We start from the raw sequence: 19,439 nt of genomic DNA, 5'->3' as shown, positions 1-19,439 counted from the left end.
TGCAATGTGCAGGGGGTCTGATGCAGGATGCTCCCTTCTGGCCTTAAAGTCTGAGTTGGCAAGTTGTCCTAGCAAAAAAGTGTAGAAATTGACTAATGCTTGGGAATTTATTACTGTCCTCATGTGCTGGGCAAGCTGTGTGGGTTCTGATTTTGTGTGTCCTATGATTACTTGCAGTAGCTTTTCCCATACCTGGCCCATTTGTTTAAAGGTGTTGTGGGTTCAAAATCCACACCACCTTCAAGCAAATGGGTCAAGTATGGGAAAAGCTACTGCAAGTAATGGTGGGAAGAGAAGGACCTGAAACAATGGATCCTGCCTGTGGCAAGGGAAATTGGTCTGAACGGCTGTAAATGTGCCCCTTATACCACCCCCCAATGCAGATCTTGTGCAGCATATGAAGACAGAGAAGCACAAGACAAATCCTGTTCCATTTTTCTCAGTGTGCTTGACTGACTTTGGGATTAGTGTGGCTCCCAGCACGATTACTACTGCTGTTTTATTCAGTCAGGTTGAACTGAAAGTGGTTTGCTCTGTGGCATGCCACACAGCTATGTGAGATGTGGATGATTTGGGAGATGAAGTAGTTGCAACATTGGACAAGGACATCAAGTTGCTCCATTCTAAGTGATAGAACCCTGCACACCCTCTGATTTCCTAAAGGATAGGTGACTACACTTCCACAGCTGCAGTGGTCCAGCTGCTGATCTTAGTGAAGAAGTACCAATGTCAACAGGAGAGCTTCACCCCTCTGTGTAGATATTCCACTACCCCAAGAGGCGGTAGTGTCCACGGGAGAGTTTCATAGCTTTATCTACACCTATAGATCAATCTGTATAACTGCATCTCTTAGGCGTGTGCATTTTCCACACCTCAGAGTGATGTAGTTCTACTGACAATTTTGTAGTGTAGACCTGCGCTCAGACTATTTCATTATAGATGAAAGTACTGATTGCTGTGGTCGAGCAGCTGTATCATCATTTGATACTTCAGCAGACAGTTACAGAAAATGGTTGCAATGTTTCTTGGTTTGCTTACCTTGGAAAGGGGACAGCTGAAGCCTTGCTTCAATTTCTTAAGCACATAGGCTTAAAGTTTGACAAGGGCATTCGAATTGAAACAGATAGATGCAGTGTTAGGGTGGGAAGAAACAATTCTGTGTACGCTAAACTTAGAGAGAAAAATGAGTATCTGGTCTTATTGAAGTGTTTGCCACTCCATACAGCTGTGTGTGAGCAAGGCTGCTGCAAAGTTGCCCCGCCACTTGGAGACAGTTGCAGACTCCTACAACTGGTTTTCCCAAAGCCCTATCCAGTGACGTGTGTGCCAAATTATATAGAACAATCAACTGTGGAGTGCAGCCTCTGGGGCTTAGCCACCTGCTGTTGGAATGCTGTATATCACTGTGTTGTGTTTGTATCCCCCATCGGTGGAAGGAATGAATTGATGCTGCACTTTCAAGTTGCTCAAGGATGATGAGCATTGCTACAATGCAGTCCTCTTGTGTACAATCTACAGTGAGAAGAGCAACAAAGTTTGCCTGGAATTTGTGGTGTCTGTCTTGTAGCAATTCCACAAATTGAATAAAGTATTCAAAATGGATACGGGAAACCCATTCAGGATGATAGTCTGTTTTTGGATCATTTGGTGCCAGATATCTGAAGCCCACTTGTGTGACTGTACCTGATAAGAACACCAAGTATCATAATACTTGTAACAGCCTGAGTTGGCCGGCTTTGAAAGTTGAGGCTTTCAAAGCAAGTTTAGGGGATTTCCATGCATAATTATTTGTATTGCAGTAGTGCCTAGATGACCCAACGAAGGCTAGAGCCCAGTTGTGCACTTATCCTGCATTAAATTAAAGGAAGAGGTGTCCAAATCTCAGTTTCACAGGTGGGCTCCCTGCTGCTTCAAGACAATTTTTTTGGAGGAAGACGGGAGGATCTGGAGACGGGCCTCTGTCATGTTTATTAGTGGCAAAAACTTCCTACTCATTCCCTCTTTCCATTGAATTTTCCATTGACCTGTACTAAAGTAGCTGCTTTGTATGTTGCAGGGGATGAGATACAGTTTCACTTTTTGTCTAAAAGAAGGATGATCCTCAGGCCTCTTGAGTTCTTTCCCCAGGCGTGGGAGAGGGAGATGTAGCGGCCACAGCACACGTTTGCCACCCAGCTCCGGGAGAAAGCTGTATAATGGTTAACGCACAGAACTTAGTCAGGATGCCTCGGTTCTATTTCTAGGTCTGCTACTGACTATGTGAACACAGCAGGTGTTGATTTTTGCCCTAATTACATCCTCTCTGAAACGGATGTAAGTGTTCTTACCTTGTTTTACAAAGTACCTTCCAATCTACTGATAAATGGTTCTGTGTATGTGCAAGGAATTGAAAATCCATTAGTGTTTGCGAAGTCCTTGGAACTTCCCAAGTTGCATGAAACATAATTCTGTTTGATTAACGAGGGGGATGTGCTGTGTAATACTGACACCTAGTGGAGACATACAACATTGCAGTAGAATGAGGGCAGATGCAATACAGACCCCCCAGGTCACTTGGTTCATTGTACTAGCAGTGCCAGGGCCCTCAGTTACATGAATCAGTGTTGAGGGGAAGGAGCAATAGGACGGATGAGAGCTAGCTGGCTGAGACTTACTGGAGAAGCTTGAGGTGATTTGGTTGGAGAAACCTATCAGAAGATATGGGTGGAGTGATGTAAGTCCCTCGGGGGTGGAGGGGTGTTCGGACGCACATGCCACTTGTAGCTAGAGTTTGCAGTTGGGGTGTTTGTCTTGTCAGACTGCCTCTGCTGGGAAAATCAGGTGATGACAAAATTAAAGTTGGCTTTTTGATCTGCATACAGTGTGGGGACATTGCCTCAGGTCCTCAAAGGTATTTAAGGTTCTAACTTGGGAGTTAGGTTTCTCGATACCTTTTTGAAGACCCTTTTGGCTCATCCATGTCTTTGGCACCTTGAGGATTAAACCACTGCAATGGTCTCTTAAAACCATCTGGAAATTAACCTATTGCAGAACTCAGTGGCTCACCTGATGAGTTTCTTTACAAGATCACATTAAACTCATGCTCTGCAATCTGCACTGTTTGATCTGTAAGGCTTCAAATGGCATGAGATCAACCTAAGAAAACCTCTCTGAGATTGTTGCAGTCAGTGAGGCAACTTGAGCTGGAGTCCTTTGGGTATAAGAGGGGACTGCTGGCAAAGTGTTTGTTAGGGCCTCAAACCTTGCTGCCCTCCCCCCCAGGCTTTGTCTACACTGCCAATGGCAGTCAATGGGAGATATGCAGGCTACATGGAATCCCATCGACTTAGTAACTTTTACTTACTGCGGCGTCTCCATTGGAGAAGCCCAGAGCTTCAGATGGACGTTGTTTGGTGGCAGATTGTAAAAGAGGAACATTTATTTTGATTTGTACTAAGGGAGCCAGAGGTGATTCTAGGAATCAGACTGAGAAGTTTCAGGTCTTACACTGAGTGCTCCTGCTATGTTCGGTGGGTTCACAATAATCATTTATCAAAATCATTCTTCCCTATTGCTGTGGGAGAGCTATACGAGCAGGGAAATGGATGATAACTAAAGAGCTGTAACGTGCATAAACTGAATCTCTCTAAACTCTTCCATTTACGGAGGTTTTGGCTATGTCTACACTACAGAACTTACAGCAGCACAGCTGTACTGCTGTTAGGTCTCCCGTGTAGCCGCTCTATGTCGATGGGGGAGAGCTCTCCTGCCAGCATAATAAAACCACCCCGAACGAGTGGCGGTAGCTATGTCAGCACCTGAGGGTCTCCCACTGACATAGTGCTGTCCACACCAGCGCTTTTGTGGTGAAACTTCTGTCTGTCAAGGGCATGAAAGAAACACACCCCTGACTGACATAAGTGCTAGTGTAAGCAAAGCCTTAAGAATTTCTTGTAAGTTTCAGGTACAAGCATAACTTTAAGTTGATGGTTCTAGCCTGACTAAAGAGATGAAAAGTTTGGTTGGGGCTCATCAGGTCCCAGCAGTGGCACTGCCTTGGAGACCATTGCACAGCCTAATATGCACATTTCAGAAGGGCTGTGTGAGACCTGTCAAGAAAAACTGCTAGAGGAGAATCTTCGGCTCTCCTATATGAGAACTATGGAGCAGAAATGGACTTTGATATAGCTACTTGAGTATCAAACAGAAGCAGCTTGGTACCACCTCATATGGAGCTCCTCTTCTAGAGCTCAGAACAGAATTGAGTAGTCCTTGCATTTTTTGATGATTCAACCCTTTGCCAAAAAATTAGTATTTTTCAGGGCACTAAAAATTTGGGTTGAATTTGGCAAAACATTTTAGATGCAAACTGAAAAAAGTAACTGCTGTGCATTGACCATTTTGAAACTGAATGTTTTGACTCTGTTTTTAAACAACATTTTGTTTTAAAATTTATTAAAATAAAATGTAAAGACACCCCAAAACAATGTACAAGAAATTTCTGTTTGTCTGGAAAAAAATATTTAGTTTTTGTTTTGATGAGGAGGAAAACGTATTTTGTTCAAACCACACCAAAATATTCAGTTTGGCCCCCAACAATTAATAACAATTAGCTCATCTCTATTCCTGACTCCCAGCCCTACCTGTTGGGTTTAAAAGTACGTGTACTTTAACATATATAAGCTGCTTGAGGTGAACATGTTTAAACATTTAATGTTTAAAGTTTTTAAGGGGGCTTTTTTGTTATACTGAGGAATACGTAACAATCTTAAAAGACCTCACATAGAAAACTGCCTTTCACCCCATGCGCCAATCAGGCAGTGAGAGGAGATGAAGATAGGTTAGCTTTCAAGGTTTAAGGTTAAATCAGGTCCAGGTTCATCTGCTGCGAGAGCCTCTCTGAGAAGGGTGTCTTGCATGAATGCCTTGTTTGGTACTCTTCAGGGCACTGTGAGATGCTTCTGTCCCAGCCAACGTAGCTTGGAGGCTTTGGGGAGGTTGCCTTTGCTTGTGTTGATTCCTCCTGTTAGCTTTGTATATGTTGGAAAGGAAACTGATTTGTTGGTGTGGAGGGAGACAACACTCATCTTGACTGAGGTCAGTCTGTGTCCTCAGGGCCTTGTTTAAAAAAAGGGGGTGGGAAGAGGTGAGGGATAGTTGCCGTCTTAACTCATGGCTACCTTCTAGCCACTCCTGATTGCTGTAGGGCAATAGTAGCCATGCTGACTGAGGGCAGCCAGTGGCTTCACTCCCAGTGAAAGGAACCGTGGCTGATTTGAGTAAGCGCATAAGCACTCCCTTTGTAGGAGGCTGACAAACTCGCTGGGGTTGGTGGGGGTCAGAGGGCACCCACTGGCTTCACATCCCTTTATCCCCCAGGTATAGATTGGACCCCTTTGAACTGCCATTTTCCTTCTCTGAACCCCTCTACCCTAGAACCCTCAGCCATGCACCCAAGGGTGTCTGCTCTCTCTGGTGCTCCCCTGCCACCAGGCCTCTCTATCTGGAACACCTCCTCTGCCCTGCTGGCTGGTCCTCACCTGCTGTAATCTCTGTGGGGCTGTGCTGGGCCAAGGAGTCCCTCAGTGGGGGAGAACCAGGGACCAGGGCTGCTGCCTGCACCAGAAGCCAGGCTGAGATGCCATGGCTGCAGTGAGATGGATTGTGGACAGCGGTGTGGTCCTGGCTTCCACCCAGTAATGCACCATGCTGCTTGAAGCCAATTGGCTGCTATGAAAGAGTTCAGGCCTAAGCCTTCTCTCATAAGCTTGGAGAGATTTTGCCAAGGGAATCCAATTGGCCTTCAGCAGGGCAGCTGGTGCTGGTTGCGCCAGGTTTACACCTAAGTCTTAAGTGAACCAGGCAATGTAACTCAGGGCTGCTTGGATCAGCTAGGGCTGGACCTGCTGCCCCCAGTCCTCTGCTGGGTGGAGCTAGTGGGGGAGGCCCCAAGGTGCAGGTTTTGGCACTAACAGCCCACTGAAATCCATGGGAAAGTTCTTTGTTTCACGGCTATGGTTGCAGGCGCTCTGTAGACTTGGGAAAGAAAAATTACAGTTCTGCTGTATATGTAGTAGTGTGGTCATTTCATATTCATATGTTAAAAATGCTACCATCCCATACAGGTGTTAGCCACAAGTATTTAAATGCAACTCAACCCATTAGCAAGGTGTCTGCTACGTTCATTAAAATTATAATACTTAAAAAAAATCTTTCTGAGCTAAAATACTAACATTTAGGTCAGCCTGTTAACTCACAGACTGGGATCTGCTGTTAGTGTGCTCAGGAATTGACACGACTCTCGTTCAGTAATGACAGGCTTTAATTACTATACTTATAAATATATCAAATGAGCCCCCAAACCAAAAGTCCAGGATATTTTAGCTGCAAAAGCAATTATCCTCACCAATGCAGGCAAGAGGCGGTGATGGTTTCTTAGCAGCTTCCCCTGAGAGCCTGGATCCGTGGTCTCAGAAGGCAGCTGGGCAAGATGGTAGTTCTTGTCAGTTTCTTGTCCAGAGTGATTCTTCTTCTCTTGAAGCTTGCCTGCTTGCTTATTTCCATTGCTTCTCTTTTATATTCTTCAATCCAATGTTTTTCAAAGCATTTTGGTAATTTACATGAGTAACTACAGGAATTCCAGAAAACAATACAAGAGGGAGAGACCCATGTGCTTTTAATTAGTTAAAAGGCGCTAGCCACCTAGATTTGTTCTTTAGTTTCAGTGTTCCACCTTTCAAACAAAGGGGTATTGGGGTTGTTGTGATTAAATTGAGCAATACCTGGGGTGGCATCCAGCCATGGACTTTGATTATAAGGTATTTTGAGAGGTCTGGAGCTGTGGAGGTCTAGCACGCTCTGCATTTAACACATTTCTGTTTACTGCATAGATGAGTTAGTCCCAGAGGATAAATTAATTAGGGAAAATGGTCCAGACAGAGAGGCAATTAATAAACAGTTACCTTAATGAAATACCAGACATACTTTGAGAATAGAAAGACAGCATGGGTGTGTTGCGATGAGAAACAACCACCTCTTTTCAAAAGGGACTCCAGCCCCCATTTCACATATTCTTCAATATGCACTTATTAATTTGGTAGTTTAATTTTATAAGTAGGCCCATCTTAGCTGAAATTTCATGGTCTACACGAGGGAGACCCTGGCACACAGTTACCTCTACTGCACCAGGCTGCAGCCCCTGTTCCGGCTCTGTTTTCACCAGATTGTTCTCCCCAAGGGAAGATGCACCAATTCTGGAAGTACTGCAGTACCAGGCTGATACATGGAGTGGATGAAGCAAGCCCCTATTCCACCTCCCGGTTTCAAAAATCCACTTAATATAAAACTCTCAAATCGAGAACATATCAGATATTAAACTGAGAAGAACAGATTTTATAAAATTATTAAAGATAATGTGTAAAAAATCATCAGGTACAGAATTTAAACAGAAGAGTTCCTGGACATCCAGGCTTAGCGTATAGATTATCAGTGGATACAGTGTTTGGTTGGGAGTCAGGGTGTACAACGAAAGGATAATCTGTGATATCCTGGATGGGGGGTAATAGGTTTGACAGTTAACAATACAAGTGATCGATAATTCGGGAACATCACTTATTGCAGGGGTTACATAGGATGTGGTTAATAGGATGTGACTAAAGTAGGTATGTCCATAATAGTGGATTGTCCCTCATTGAGTCAGTTATGTGGTGTAGATAGTCCTTTAATCTATAAATTCCTTGCAGTGGCGCTCCGTCTTCATCATCCCAGTACTGTCTGTGCCCGGTGACGTGCTCAATGTAAATGTCTCTCAACACTTGATCTTAACCTTCAATAGGCCGAGACACAATACTTAAGACCGCCAAACTTCCCGCGTCCCCCCCATTCCCACTGCTTTCTATAGCCAAGTGAGGTGCCGGCAGCCCAGCGCCACACAGCAGTCACAAGACTTGGAGAACAACACTCCTCAGTGGCCGATCGCTGCCCTGAATCGGCTCCGCTGCAAGCACTGGCAGTGCCAGCCCGACGCAAAGCTCGGCCCAAGCACGGAGCCTGGGGCGTTCGCTTCCTACCGCTGGCTTCCCATCCCTGGCTGCCGCCAGACACCGCTAATCTGCGTAATCCCGCCCTCCGGCAGGCATTCAATCCGGTAACTCTCACCAGATGCCAGGCCCAGGAACTGCCAGTGCCATGCCGCGGCCAGACGGCAAGTGTGAACGATCGGGACAGGACAGGGCTGGCCACAGGTGATAGGCGCCTGTGTAAAACAGAGCCCGGAGCATGGGCACTGTCCCTATTCAGTCAGGATATCTGGTCACCCTAGCGGCGGCCCTGCTGCTCTTTCTGAGCTCACAGAGCCGGCTCGGACTCACACCCCGGCGGGCATCGGCCACTGACCGCGCTGCTCAACGCAAGCGCCGTCTGAGCCCCGCTTGGCCTCCCTGCTCTGCGCTGACACCCGGCTTCGGCGCTCAGCTCAAGAACCCCGGCTGGGAGAGGTGCGCTGTGTAGGGGAGTCACAGAGAAGGTAGATTTCCGAGGGTGGGGCTGCGGGGGGTTGGGTGGCCCGGGTCAGTCCAAAGCCTGGAGCAGCGCGGACAAATAACTACATTAGAGCTAAACCAGAGCCTGATGAATGTGCGGGTGGGGTCAGGTGACTTGACTGCCTGGGCTGGGGAGAGACTGTGGTGCAGCCAGCTTCGTCCGGGGTGGGGGGCTGAGGTGGGCTCGAGCCAGTTTGGTCTTGTCTCATTGCAGTTTGGTGTTGTCTCATTGACAGGAAGCTCTAGCTATAGAACCCGGCTCTTGCTGCGGCTGACTGTCTAGCAGAGGGTTACATTTACAGATTAAACCCTGACTCAGACCCTGATTGGTGGAGAGCTAGCTCCACTGTCTCCCCACACACACCCCTCCTTTCCTGCTCACATGTGAGGTCTTAGGCTGGCTCCCCTGTCAGCCAGCAGAAGTCGAGCTTTCTTCTCCCAGCCGCCTTGTGAGAGCTGTGTCCCAGGTGAGAGGGCTGGAGCCAGGGGAAGGGAGCCTAGGTTGGGGGGTCTCTGAGCCATAACCTGGGCTGCTCAGGATCAGGATCAGGCAGTTGGGGCCAGGACCCCGCTGTGTCTATGGAAGAGTCTCATGAAGCCTGCAGAAATGCAGAGCTCCCCACAACACAGTGGGGTGGTCAGAATCCTCCTTCCTTCTGCTGCACTGGGCACCCCCCGTGGGGTAGGCAGCAGGTGGCTCCGGCGTGTGTGTTTGGGGAGCGGAGAACAGGAGTTGGCCAGGCTGCTGCCTAGGGTGCCCAGTAGAGATCCAGACTGGAGAGCAGGTGGCGGGTGCAAGGGGTTGGGAGATCACTGAGCATGCTCAGCATTGAATCTGGGGTCCCTGTGGACCCAGGAGGTGATGGGGACATACTGAGTCATAATGCAGATGCTCTGGATGGGGTCACATGCAGTGTTTGGGGTTTGATCCCCTGTACCCCATTACCATTGCTGTCATTCCTGGTCTGGTGGCAGGTCACTCTCTAGTATGATTTCTTCCAGGGTCAGGCATAGTTTTCCTTGATGCTTTTCAGTGAGACTTATTACCATTTGAGGCAATGTCTGTCACTCCTCAATATTTGGGACATTGCAATAGAAAATGCCACTGTAACATCTACTCCACTGTCTCCCCTGTCTGTACAGGACTCCAATGAACCTGCTAAGGTTTGTGGAGGGGGGTGTGCTGTAGGATTAGGTTTGGGGTTTTTTGTTAGCATGTTTTTCTTTGGGTGTTTTGTACCACACACACAGCCGTGGCTCCTGTTTTTTAGGATCTAAAGTCTAAATTAACAAAAATTGATGTTTTCACTGACAGGAAATGAGGAAAGTCAATTAAGCTGTTTTTTGTTTTTTGTTTAAACCTAAAACTGAAACAGTCATCATATTCCCCGCATTACCAGATCAAAACTCATATGAGTCATGTTTTCCAGTGGAACACAGACAGAGATAGGTAAGCAGGGAGTGGGCGAGAAGACTAAGCTGTGCCATTTAGGGCTGGTCTGCATGGGAAAGTTAGAGTGGGCATAACTTCCCATGTGAATGTTCTTATTCTGCAATAAGAGTGGCTTTCTTCTTTTGCTTTAGAAGGGGTTGAAGGATAAAGCTAATAATAGCTGAACTGGAAAAAGGCCACTCTAATATACTGGAATAAGAGTCTCTCAGAAGGATAACTGTTGGTTTAAATTCACACCTTGGCTTATACTGGGATAACTCTCCCATGTAGAGAAGCCCTTATATTCCAGTGGGTGGCAATTGATGGTCTGAAGTTTATGGCTGTCTCCTTGCATAGGAAGAGCTGGAAAAAGCTGGCCTGGAGCAGACTTCCAGGTGTCAGACAAAATCTGCCCCCGCTCTCCTAGTTGTGAGAACCATCAGAGATGGCGTTAGATGAGCAGGCAAAGACCATCCCCACCTAAGCTATGATCTGAAGCACGATGAACAGGCCTGATGCTCATTAGAACTAGAATTTGGGCAGGGAATAAAAGGAAGCTAAGAAAAGGGACAGACACAGCAAACCCCCAAAAAGCAAAGCGCAGAACCACCCCTCCAAGCCCTTTGTATCTTATACTCTCAGCCTGCGCCAAGTTACTGGACTTTGCCAGGTTCTTTTAACCCAACCATCTTAAGTCGAAAACTCAACCATCTTGGGCAGCCTGAAATATGTCAACAGCCTTTCCGTTTCCCAGCATGCTTAGCGGGACTTGGGCGAAGTGACTTCAAGCGTCTCCCCAAAATTCCAAACTAACAATCCAGAGTCCATAAATCATAGAATCATAGAAGATGATGGTTGGAAGAGACCTTAGGAGATCATCTAGTCCAACTCCCTGCTCAAAGCGGGGCCAACCCCAACTAAATCATAAAAACTAAACTAAACCAACTAAACTAAACCAATTAAACCAATCAACTAAATCAAATAAATTAACTAAATAAACAACAAAATGATCTAAACCAATCAACTAAATCCATGAGTGTCTTTGGCTGTCTCCTAGAGGCAGGACCCACTGACACCGAGGCTGTCCATGGTGATAATCCCCTAGCTCTTACAACACTTTTTCATCAGGAGATCTCAAAGCACTTTACCAAGGGATGTCAGTACTGCAATTCTTGTGTTAGAGGGGGAAACTGAGTCCCAGTGAGGGGAAGTGATTTGCTCAAAGTCAGGCAGCAGCAGAGTTGAGAACAGAACCAGGTCCCCAGCATCCCAGGGCAGTGAGCTGATTTAAGCAGGTTGCCTCTAGCGAAGCACTGGGGATGGGTGGTTAGGCCCACCCACACCTAAGAGGAGAAGCCACTGAACCCAGGCTTTTGGCTAGTCACGGGAGGACAACAAATGAAAAAACAGGCACAGGAGCGAGGGTTACAGGTTCAAAATCAGGGATCCTGAGTGGGACACCGAGCAGCGAACCCAGGACAGCGTCCACTGCGCCTCGAAGGTGTCCGGGGAGCCAGGGGAACTTGGCCAAGAGATGAGACGTCAGAAGGGAGCAGGCTGCAGGTGGAGTGACATGCTGAGCTTTTAAAGAGAGCTCAATTTCCTCCATTGTGCCCCCACCTAATACTACCCTTCTCCACTTCCCTCCCTCTCTGATGACCCCTTTTTTCCTGCTCCACTCCCTCTCCCCCCAATTCCATGCTGTCCTCTGCAGAGCCCTCCAGCAGAGCAAATGTCTGTCTGTTCCTTAGCAGGGCCGCAGTGGGTCTCCGGCACCTGGGGGCCAATACTTGCATTTGTGCCCCCTCCTGTTGGTGGCATCGCCCTGTTGTGGGGGGGATGGTTCTGCTGGCCCATTTCCCGTTCTCCCCCATTCTCCCCCTGCTGTGGTGGGGAGCGGCAGTGACAGGGGCAGATGCTCCCAGGCCACCAGGCAGTGGGGGGCATGATGGGCTCTGCCCCAGAGCCCACCATTAGGTTGGCTGCCTGGCCGGGGTCCCTGCAACTCCCCTCTTGTGCCTAGTGTGGGGGTGGAGGGGCTGGGAGGATGCTTGCTCCCTGCACAGTGGGAGCCCTTGGCCACCGGTAGGCCTAAGCTGGGGTCAGCACAGCCGCTGGGGATATCAAAGCCAGCAGCACCTGGCTCCTGCAACAGCAGGGGGCGGCTCCTCCAAGGAGGGTCTGACCAGCGTCCCCCTTCCCCCTTGTCTGGCACCCAGCAGCATAGGCGGCCCCACATTTGGGATGCCACAGAAGCAGGGTAAAGGAGCTGGAAAGTGGGGGGCAGCCAAGCAGGGAGGTACCTTGAACGTCACAGTCTGGCAGATGAAGCCAAAAGGATTTTGAAAAAAATATTAGACGTTTCCCCACTGTCCTGCACAGCTGCTGTGCTGGGACTGCAGCTCCCTCAGCTCACTGCGCACACATGACTGTTTGTGGCTGTGATTCACATTGGTGGCGGAGCAGGGGGAGGATTTTTCCCATGCACCCAGCGTACCTCCTGCACAGCTGGCCCTGACTGCTGAGGAAGTGTGGTCTAGTGATTAGGGAGGTAGGCTAGGTGTTGAAGAGCTGGGTTTGATTCTCTGTGTGACCTTGGGCAACTGTTAGCCTCTCTGTGCCTCAATTTCCCATGTGTACAATGGCAATAACAGTCATTCCTTCTCTCAGAGGGCTCCTGTGAGGGTAAATACATTAACAGGCTGTGAGGATGTCACGGATCCACAGGTCCAGTGCTCTGGAACAACTCCTGGAGGGCCCCTGAGATGAAGCTAACTGGAGCCCGGTACACGTCCCAGGCTTGTGGTGTGAGAGAAGAGATGGAAGAAGGAGGTTGTCCCACTGATGAGGAACAGCAGCTAAAGGAGGCCCTTAACCGGTGTGAAGCTGTGGAGGACAGATGGGAGCCAGGCGATGGGAAGAGGCTGGGCAGAGTCACTGAGGCATGTGCAGAAGGGGACACACTTTCAGCGGTGCCTGGAACTGTTCAAACTACCTGTGTGGATGCAGCAGGAAACAGTGTGCCAGTGAGCTCCTGTGGAACAGGTACCCAGCTTGTCTCTGCTGCTTGTATTTTGTGTGCCTGCATTTGGCCAGAGGTCTTGCACTGGGCAGGGGTTGCTACCCCTCTGAAATCCTGGTCCCCATCTCCCTCTGGTCCATTTCACTTTTGTGTTCCCTCTCTGTGAAAAGTGAGAGGCGCACACCCAAACCATTGCACGGAGGCAAGACCCTGCGTGTGCATGAAAATGAACCCAAGTCTGGGGGTGGCAGGTAACACCATCTGCTCCTGCATTTTTACTGGTGCAGTTGCTGTGCCTGTGAGATGTGGCCCTGAGCTCTGGGGAAAGCTCTTCCTAAAGCTGCTGTGCAGGAAGAGGGGGATGGGGATGCTGAGATCTCCAAATCTCACACATGCTGGATCTGGAAGCTTCATCTCCCATGGGGTGGCCAGGGGTCATTCCCCTGAGTACCCCTCTGTCAGTGTGTCACTACTGATGGAAATCCCCTCTCTGTCCTGAGAATCAAGATTTCAAAGGAAACTTTCTTCAGACACGGAGAGTCAAGATTGCTCTGAGAGATCGGACCTGTGTGAACTCTGGGACAGGGGCAGAGAGGCCAGTCCTTATCTGAGGGACCTTTGCTCTCAGCACAGAGGTCCTGCTACTTGTACATCTGATGCCTTTGCTACACCCTTATGTAACTGCACTTAGATCTAGAGAAGAAGCCTTAGAAACCCAGTGGGTCTGTCCCAGGATGGCTCCCCCCAGGGTCTCCCAGTGACTCTTCTGTTAAATGCTGTGAACCTGGCTGTATTGTAGCTGCAAATAGAAAAACCGAACCCCTTGTTTCTCGGATGGTCAGAGGCTGCAGTCTGTGCTGGGAATGTTTCAGGCGGCTCTGATACCAGATGGATTTTGCATGAGCTAAAGAGTGTTTCTGGGGAATCCAGTGGGTGAGTTGCCCAACCTCTGACTGGTCTCTGACTGCCTGACTTAATCCAGGGGTTGGGTGTGGCTGGAGTAGGCAGGGACAAGGAAATTAGGTCGATATAACAAACTACATCGCTCAGGGGTGTGAAAAATCCCATCTTGAATGTTTCAATTTAAACCGATCTAACTCCTAGGGTAGACAGTACTAGGTTGACAGGAGAATTCATCCATCAACCTCACCATCGCCTCTGTGGGAGGTGGAATAGCTACTCAGACAGAGGCTCCCCCCTCTGGCGTAGGTAGTGTCATCACTGAAATGCTACAGCAGTGCAGGTCCGGCATTGAGTGTGTGGGGAAAGTCTGATTATTTTTTCAATCTGCTTCTTCCCAGTAGGGGACAGAAAAAAGGTGAGTGCGTGACACATTCCCAGCCCTTCTCTCCTCTGGTCAACTGTGAGCCGAGAGTCAGTCTGGGTAGCAGATCTGAGTGTCTGGGCAGGAGCAGTGGGAGAAATTCAACAGTCCAGTGGTATCTTCTAGTCCTAGGAGCCATTAACTATGTGCTGGCTGGGTGAGTGTGGGGGTGATCTGGGACTGGGTGAGTTTATTATTGTGTTTAGCCCTCGGACTGGGGGTTGTAGTTACTATCTGTACACAAGGTGGGAGGGAAGCACCCTGGGAGTCACAATAGATACTTGCTCGATGGACACTCAGACACTGATCCTGTCAATGTGTCTGCTCTCCAGAAGCTCTCAGGCTTTGTCTCTTTTAGGTCACAGGTGTAATGACAAGCTCAGGAAATGCGCTTCCTGGCAAGTCCTAGTCCCAGTGACAGTCCCAGTTCTGATCATCATCGCTACCCTAGCAGCATTTCTAGCAGGTAAGGGCCTGGCCCACCCAGTCTCTGCTCCCCTGTTTCTGGGGAGGCAGGGAAGTGACTAACCAGTGAATCCAGTGGGTCTAAAATGACTTGTCCTGACTTAGCTGTTAGACATAATAACTCTGCCTCTGAGCATTAACCTACTGCAGTGGCCCTTCCAATGTGTCCTTGGTGTTACAGCCCACTGCTGCTCTTTCCCCAAAATGGTTAAATTTCAGGGAGACTTTCCAAAGAGTTTTGCATAACTCTGTCCCTGCTGCTGCACTGGGGGAAGAAGGCAGGGGGTGGGGCTTTCCAAAGGAGGTTGCTAGGGCTGGATGCCCACTGAATTTCCCTGTGTGAGTTCAAAAAGACTCACTTGCTGAAGGCTGTTGGGGGGGTCAGTGTTACCAGGAGAATTTAGGGAAGCCCATTTGTTATTACCGAGAGAACTTTTAGAGTGCAGGATTACCCCTAAGAACTATTGGTATGGTAGTTCACTCTATTGGAATTTCCAGGGAGACAATCCTCCGTTGAAAGGACACGGATTCAGCCCTCCGATCAAGATAGAACATGTAAGCTGGGATACTTCGAAAACAGATGCCAAGTTTACTTAGAAGTGAATGGTTACATCAAGTAGAAAGAGAGAGAAATCAGGCATGGCTTGTAACCATGTAACAATATACTCAATATATATAAATAAAACATTTAACAAAATACAACTATTAGCAGATATACAGTACTGAAAATAATACTCAGACTACTAGAACATATATGGTAAAAGAGTGTTCTGGGTAATACTATAACTTAACACTAGAACACTTAACACTATTAATCTAACAATAATATAATTAACATTCTATATAAACCATAAACATCTCTACTTAGACATCTGTCATGCAGCCAGCGTTAGGCCAGGTAGTTGCTGGATGGGTAGAGACGGAGAATCTCACTCAGATCACAAGCATCCAACCTTGACATGCAGACTCAGGTGGCTTTTATCACACAACCTTCCAAACATCCCTCTGTTCCTCAGGAAAGGTCCTTTCGCTCTGTCCAAAGGTTGCTAAGAGGGTTACCTTAGGTCCAGACACAGAGCGGGGACTCTGTTAGCCCCGTTGCCTGTAACAGAGCGGGGACTCTGTTAGCCCGGTTGTCTAAAGCCTAAGGGCACCTTTGCTTCAACGATGCTCACTGCTGTTCATCTTATTTCAAACAGCCTATTTGCCCCCTCAGCACAGCTGCCAGGGGTGTAAGGAGCAGCCTGGATCTGAGGGAGTCTCTCCCCTCACTCACTCAGATGCAAAATCAGGCTGGGGGGACACAGTCTCTGACCCTGTATTACCTACCTCATTTTCAGTGGAAAAATCCAAACCACCTCTGGCTGCTCCGGCCTCCCCTGCTGGGCCCTGCTGCCCGGAGGGCTGGATCGGATACCGAGGGAAATGCTATTATTTCTCAGAGACTGAAGGGAACTGGACCTACAGCCAGAGCCAGTGCTCTTCACTCAGCGCCTCCCTGGCTGGGATCGACAGTGAGCAGGAAAAGGTGAGCGAGCAGCAGATGCTTTACCCCAACAGACGGGGCTTGGCAGGGCTGGAATCAGGCTGGGCTCAGCCCCGGGTCCCAGAAATTGCCCTGTTGCCTCTTATGCTGGGAAACCTGAGAGTGTTTCTGGCAGCCGAATCCCAGCCCTGGCTAGAGCTGGGCTCACAGTCAGGGGTCACGGGGATCCCTCACTCCCAACCCACCCTCCTCTTCCCCAGAGCCCCAGGTGGGAGGATCCATCTCTGTAGGGCTGGGCTGGCCCTGGCCACTGGCTGCCTGTCGAGAACCTGCCTCCCCAGCTCACCACAGGCAGTGACTCCATGGGGGGGCTCCGTGTCCCTGCACGGGAAAGCACTAAGGCTCCTGGGCTCTGCTGGGAGTGAGCTCAGCCCTTCCTCAGAGCAGGTCCTGCCTGTTTGGCTGAGCGGGGGCGCTATGTGCAAAGTGCTGGGAAGGAGCCTGGCAGGTGCCAGCAACGCCAGAGTTGCCCAGACTGGAGAAGGGCAGGGGCAGGTCTGTCCATGTAAACATGGATGTGGGGATGGAGATAGAGGGGGGTGAAGATGGCCACTGAGCAGCCTCCAGCTCCTGCACACGTCCCCAGGCTCCCAGCTGAGCAGGTCCCAGTCTGATGCGGCTTCCAGCAAACTGGGATTCTCGGCCAGCGATTGGCTCACTGGCTGAGGCTGCTGTCACAGGGTGGAGCTGCCAGCTGCTGTCCTGATGGCCCTTCGCTGGCCAGCTCTGACCCCTTCCAAACCTAGAAGGGGCCGGTGGAGGGAAGAACTGTTGGTCTAGCAGAATCCTGTCTTGTGACCCACAGCTAGTTCGTTTAGACTGTGACTTGTTCTCAGCCTCCCTGTGGCCCGGGCTGGGCTGGCGTTGTTGGACCTGGGGCTCTCAGCTGGCAAACCACGGGTGGCCCATCCAAACCTGAACTTCTGAGCAGTGGCCACACAGAGCCACAGGGGCAGGTGAGCACCACAGCCAGGGGCCTAAATATAATCTGGTTTGTCTGATTTTGCAGGTTTTCCTGCTGCGCTATAAGGACTTCTTTGACCGTTGGATCGGCCTCCAGAGGGAGCCGGGCCAGCCCTGGAGATGGCCCAATGGCACCGAATTCGACCTCCGGTGAGTCCCTTTCCCTCTAGTAACGTTGTCAGTGTTAGCTCACAGGTGTCACTGTGCTGCCAGTGGAACAAGAATTTATCTTACTGTGGGGAGGGGAGGGGAGGGGAGTGGGTGACAGAGAATGTGTCTGCATTCTTAGATTAAAACAAATGTTTCCCCAGCATTTGAGGCCCCAGTGCAGTGTTGTCATTATTATTTGTATTATTGAAGCACTTAGGAATCCTAGACCAGGGCCCCATTGTGCTAGGCAGTGTACAACACAGAACAAGTTTCGGAGAGGGTGCCACACAGATTGTATATGGGTGACCTGTGGAATCTCTCCCCTTTGGGGCTGAATGGTCCCTGCTCCATGGGCTTTAAAATCCTGCGCTGTGCTGGGCACGGGAAAGGCTGCTGCTCCATTGGCGTGGACATTAACCAGAGCTCCCTTCCCCAGTGGGCTTTCTGAGTGGAAGTTAAACCCCTTAACTCTTCTGAGCTGCGTAGTATGGAGACTAGCGTCTGCTCTGCACTGTTGATGTAACTTGACATTTTCTCCCTTGCATGGTGCTAGAGCGAAATCTCATTTCACTACTAAGAGTCTGTCCTGATGGCCTGTAGGGTCTGAATCAGGCTCACAACACTCTGACAGTCCCAGAGCTGCCTGGGGAGGATTGTATCAAACTCTTTTCCATGGGGAGCTGCTGCTGTTTGCTGCCATGTGAGAGAGGCCTGTGGAATCTCTCCCCTTTGGGCCAAATGGGACTGGAGAGAAAGTTTCGGTCTAGGTGAGAGCATCAGGCAAAGCTGAGTGGCAGGCAAGTCGTGCCAAATATCTACCCAGCATAAAGAGATCACTGGAAGCCCCAGCTGTTGTTTTTCAGCCCCCAGCCCCTTCTCCCTCTCCCTGCCCTGCAGTACCTGCTATCTTCCTACACTTTTACTTTCCCTTTTGCCAAGGAGGAGTCTGAAATGGGACAGATGTCCCTGCTTGCAGCTCCTCCCTTTGCTGACCTGCCTGTGTGTGTAAGTGATGGGGAATGCCCAGCACTCCCTGACTCCAGCCCCTGCTGTCTGTGTTGCAGGTTTCCAATAAGAGGAGGAGGTGACTGTGCATATCTGATTGGTGAGAACTGGGTCAGCAGCTCGAGGTGTGGCACAAAGAGACTCTGGATCTGCAGCAAACCTGATGCCCTTACAATGGGAGAAGGGACGTGACATGGAATCACAAGTTTGACACTAGTTGGGACTCTGGAGTTCACAGGCCTTTCTCTCTCTGAGTGTCCCTCTGCAGTGGTTAGCTCTTGTTCCCCTGCACAACTCACAGAACACTCAGATTTGCTATTCCCAAAGGAATCGTACACATGAGCTTACAAGGTTCAACTTGGGGTCACCCCTCTGGTTAACACACAGCACCTCGGTAAACTTACCCTGGTTTGCACTATAAATATATTATCAGTGAACAGAAATTCAAGTGAGAGAGAGAGAGTGTGTGACACTCTGTGCCTCAAAGCTGCCCCCTGGAACCCCACATTCAGCACTGTCGTATCATTGTTTGTTACAAAATGTGCCTTGAGGTTTGATTTTGAAAGTCTTGTTCTGTTGAACATTAACTTCCTGTTGGATTGTATGTACGATCTTTGTATGTGAAGTGATGAAGTGGTGCTGTGCATGTTACTAAAATATGTGGTGAGGTGGGAAACCCTCAAAGCCAGCCTGTCAGGTGTAACAATGGCGTGAATGGCCAGACAGCATTAATGGCTCACTGACACCCAACAAGGAGAGAATCCACTATCTCAAACTGCTTATGTGCTTTCTCTGTGAAGTCTTCATGGTAGTCAATGGACACCGCTTGACCAATGGGGCTGGACCCCACAGTCACAGCTTGTTGGAAAGCTCTATGCTGAAGAAGCTATAAAAGAAGGGAAGTGACATCATCACTTGGCTTCACTCCCTTCCCCTCCCTCCCTGCAACTCAACACCAGGAAATATCTCTGGAGGACAAAGACTTCTGAACTGAGGAAGGGGTCCTGGGCTGG

General features: G+C 49.2%; 1 protein-coding gene and 1 pseudogene across 1 annotated transcript; one reads left to right on the top strand and one right to left on the bottom strand.

The window, feature by feature from the left end:
- Positions 1 to 7,216: 7,216 nt before the first annotated feature.
- LOC137160001 (U2 spliceosomal RNA) lies at positions 7,217 to 7,392 on the bottom strand (annotated as a pseudogene).
- A 5,324-nt stretch (positions 7,393 to 12,716) lies between these two features.
- Positions 12,717 to 18,618, top strand: LOC137160000 (C-type lectin domain family 2 member D-like). The gene is made up of 5 exons (XM_067558460.1): positions 12,717 to 12,996; positions 14,656 to 14,763; positions 16,103 to 16,290; positions 17,318 to 17,421; positions 18,486 to 18,618. Exons 1-5 carry the CDS (start codon positions 12,717 to 12,719, stop codon positions 18,616 to 18,618), a joined length of 813 nt encoding a protein of 270 aa, XP_067414561.1.
- The last annotated feature ends 821 nt before the right edge of the window (positions 18,619 to 19,439 follow it).

Source organism: Emydura macquarii, unplaced genomic scaffold (genome assembly GCF_026122565.2).
Source record: "Emydura macquarii macquarii isolate MOO-44397 ecotype Brisbane River unplaced genomic scaffold, CSIRO-AGI_Emac_v2 contig_2074, whole genome shotgun sequence".
Classification (NCBI taxonomy): domain Eukaryota; kingdom Metazoa; phylum Chordata; order Testudines; family Chelidae; genus Emydura; species Emydura macquarii.
This window is presented reverse-complemented; position numbering and strand designations above follow the sequence as displayed.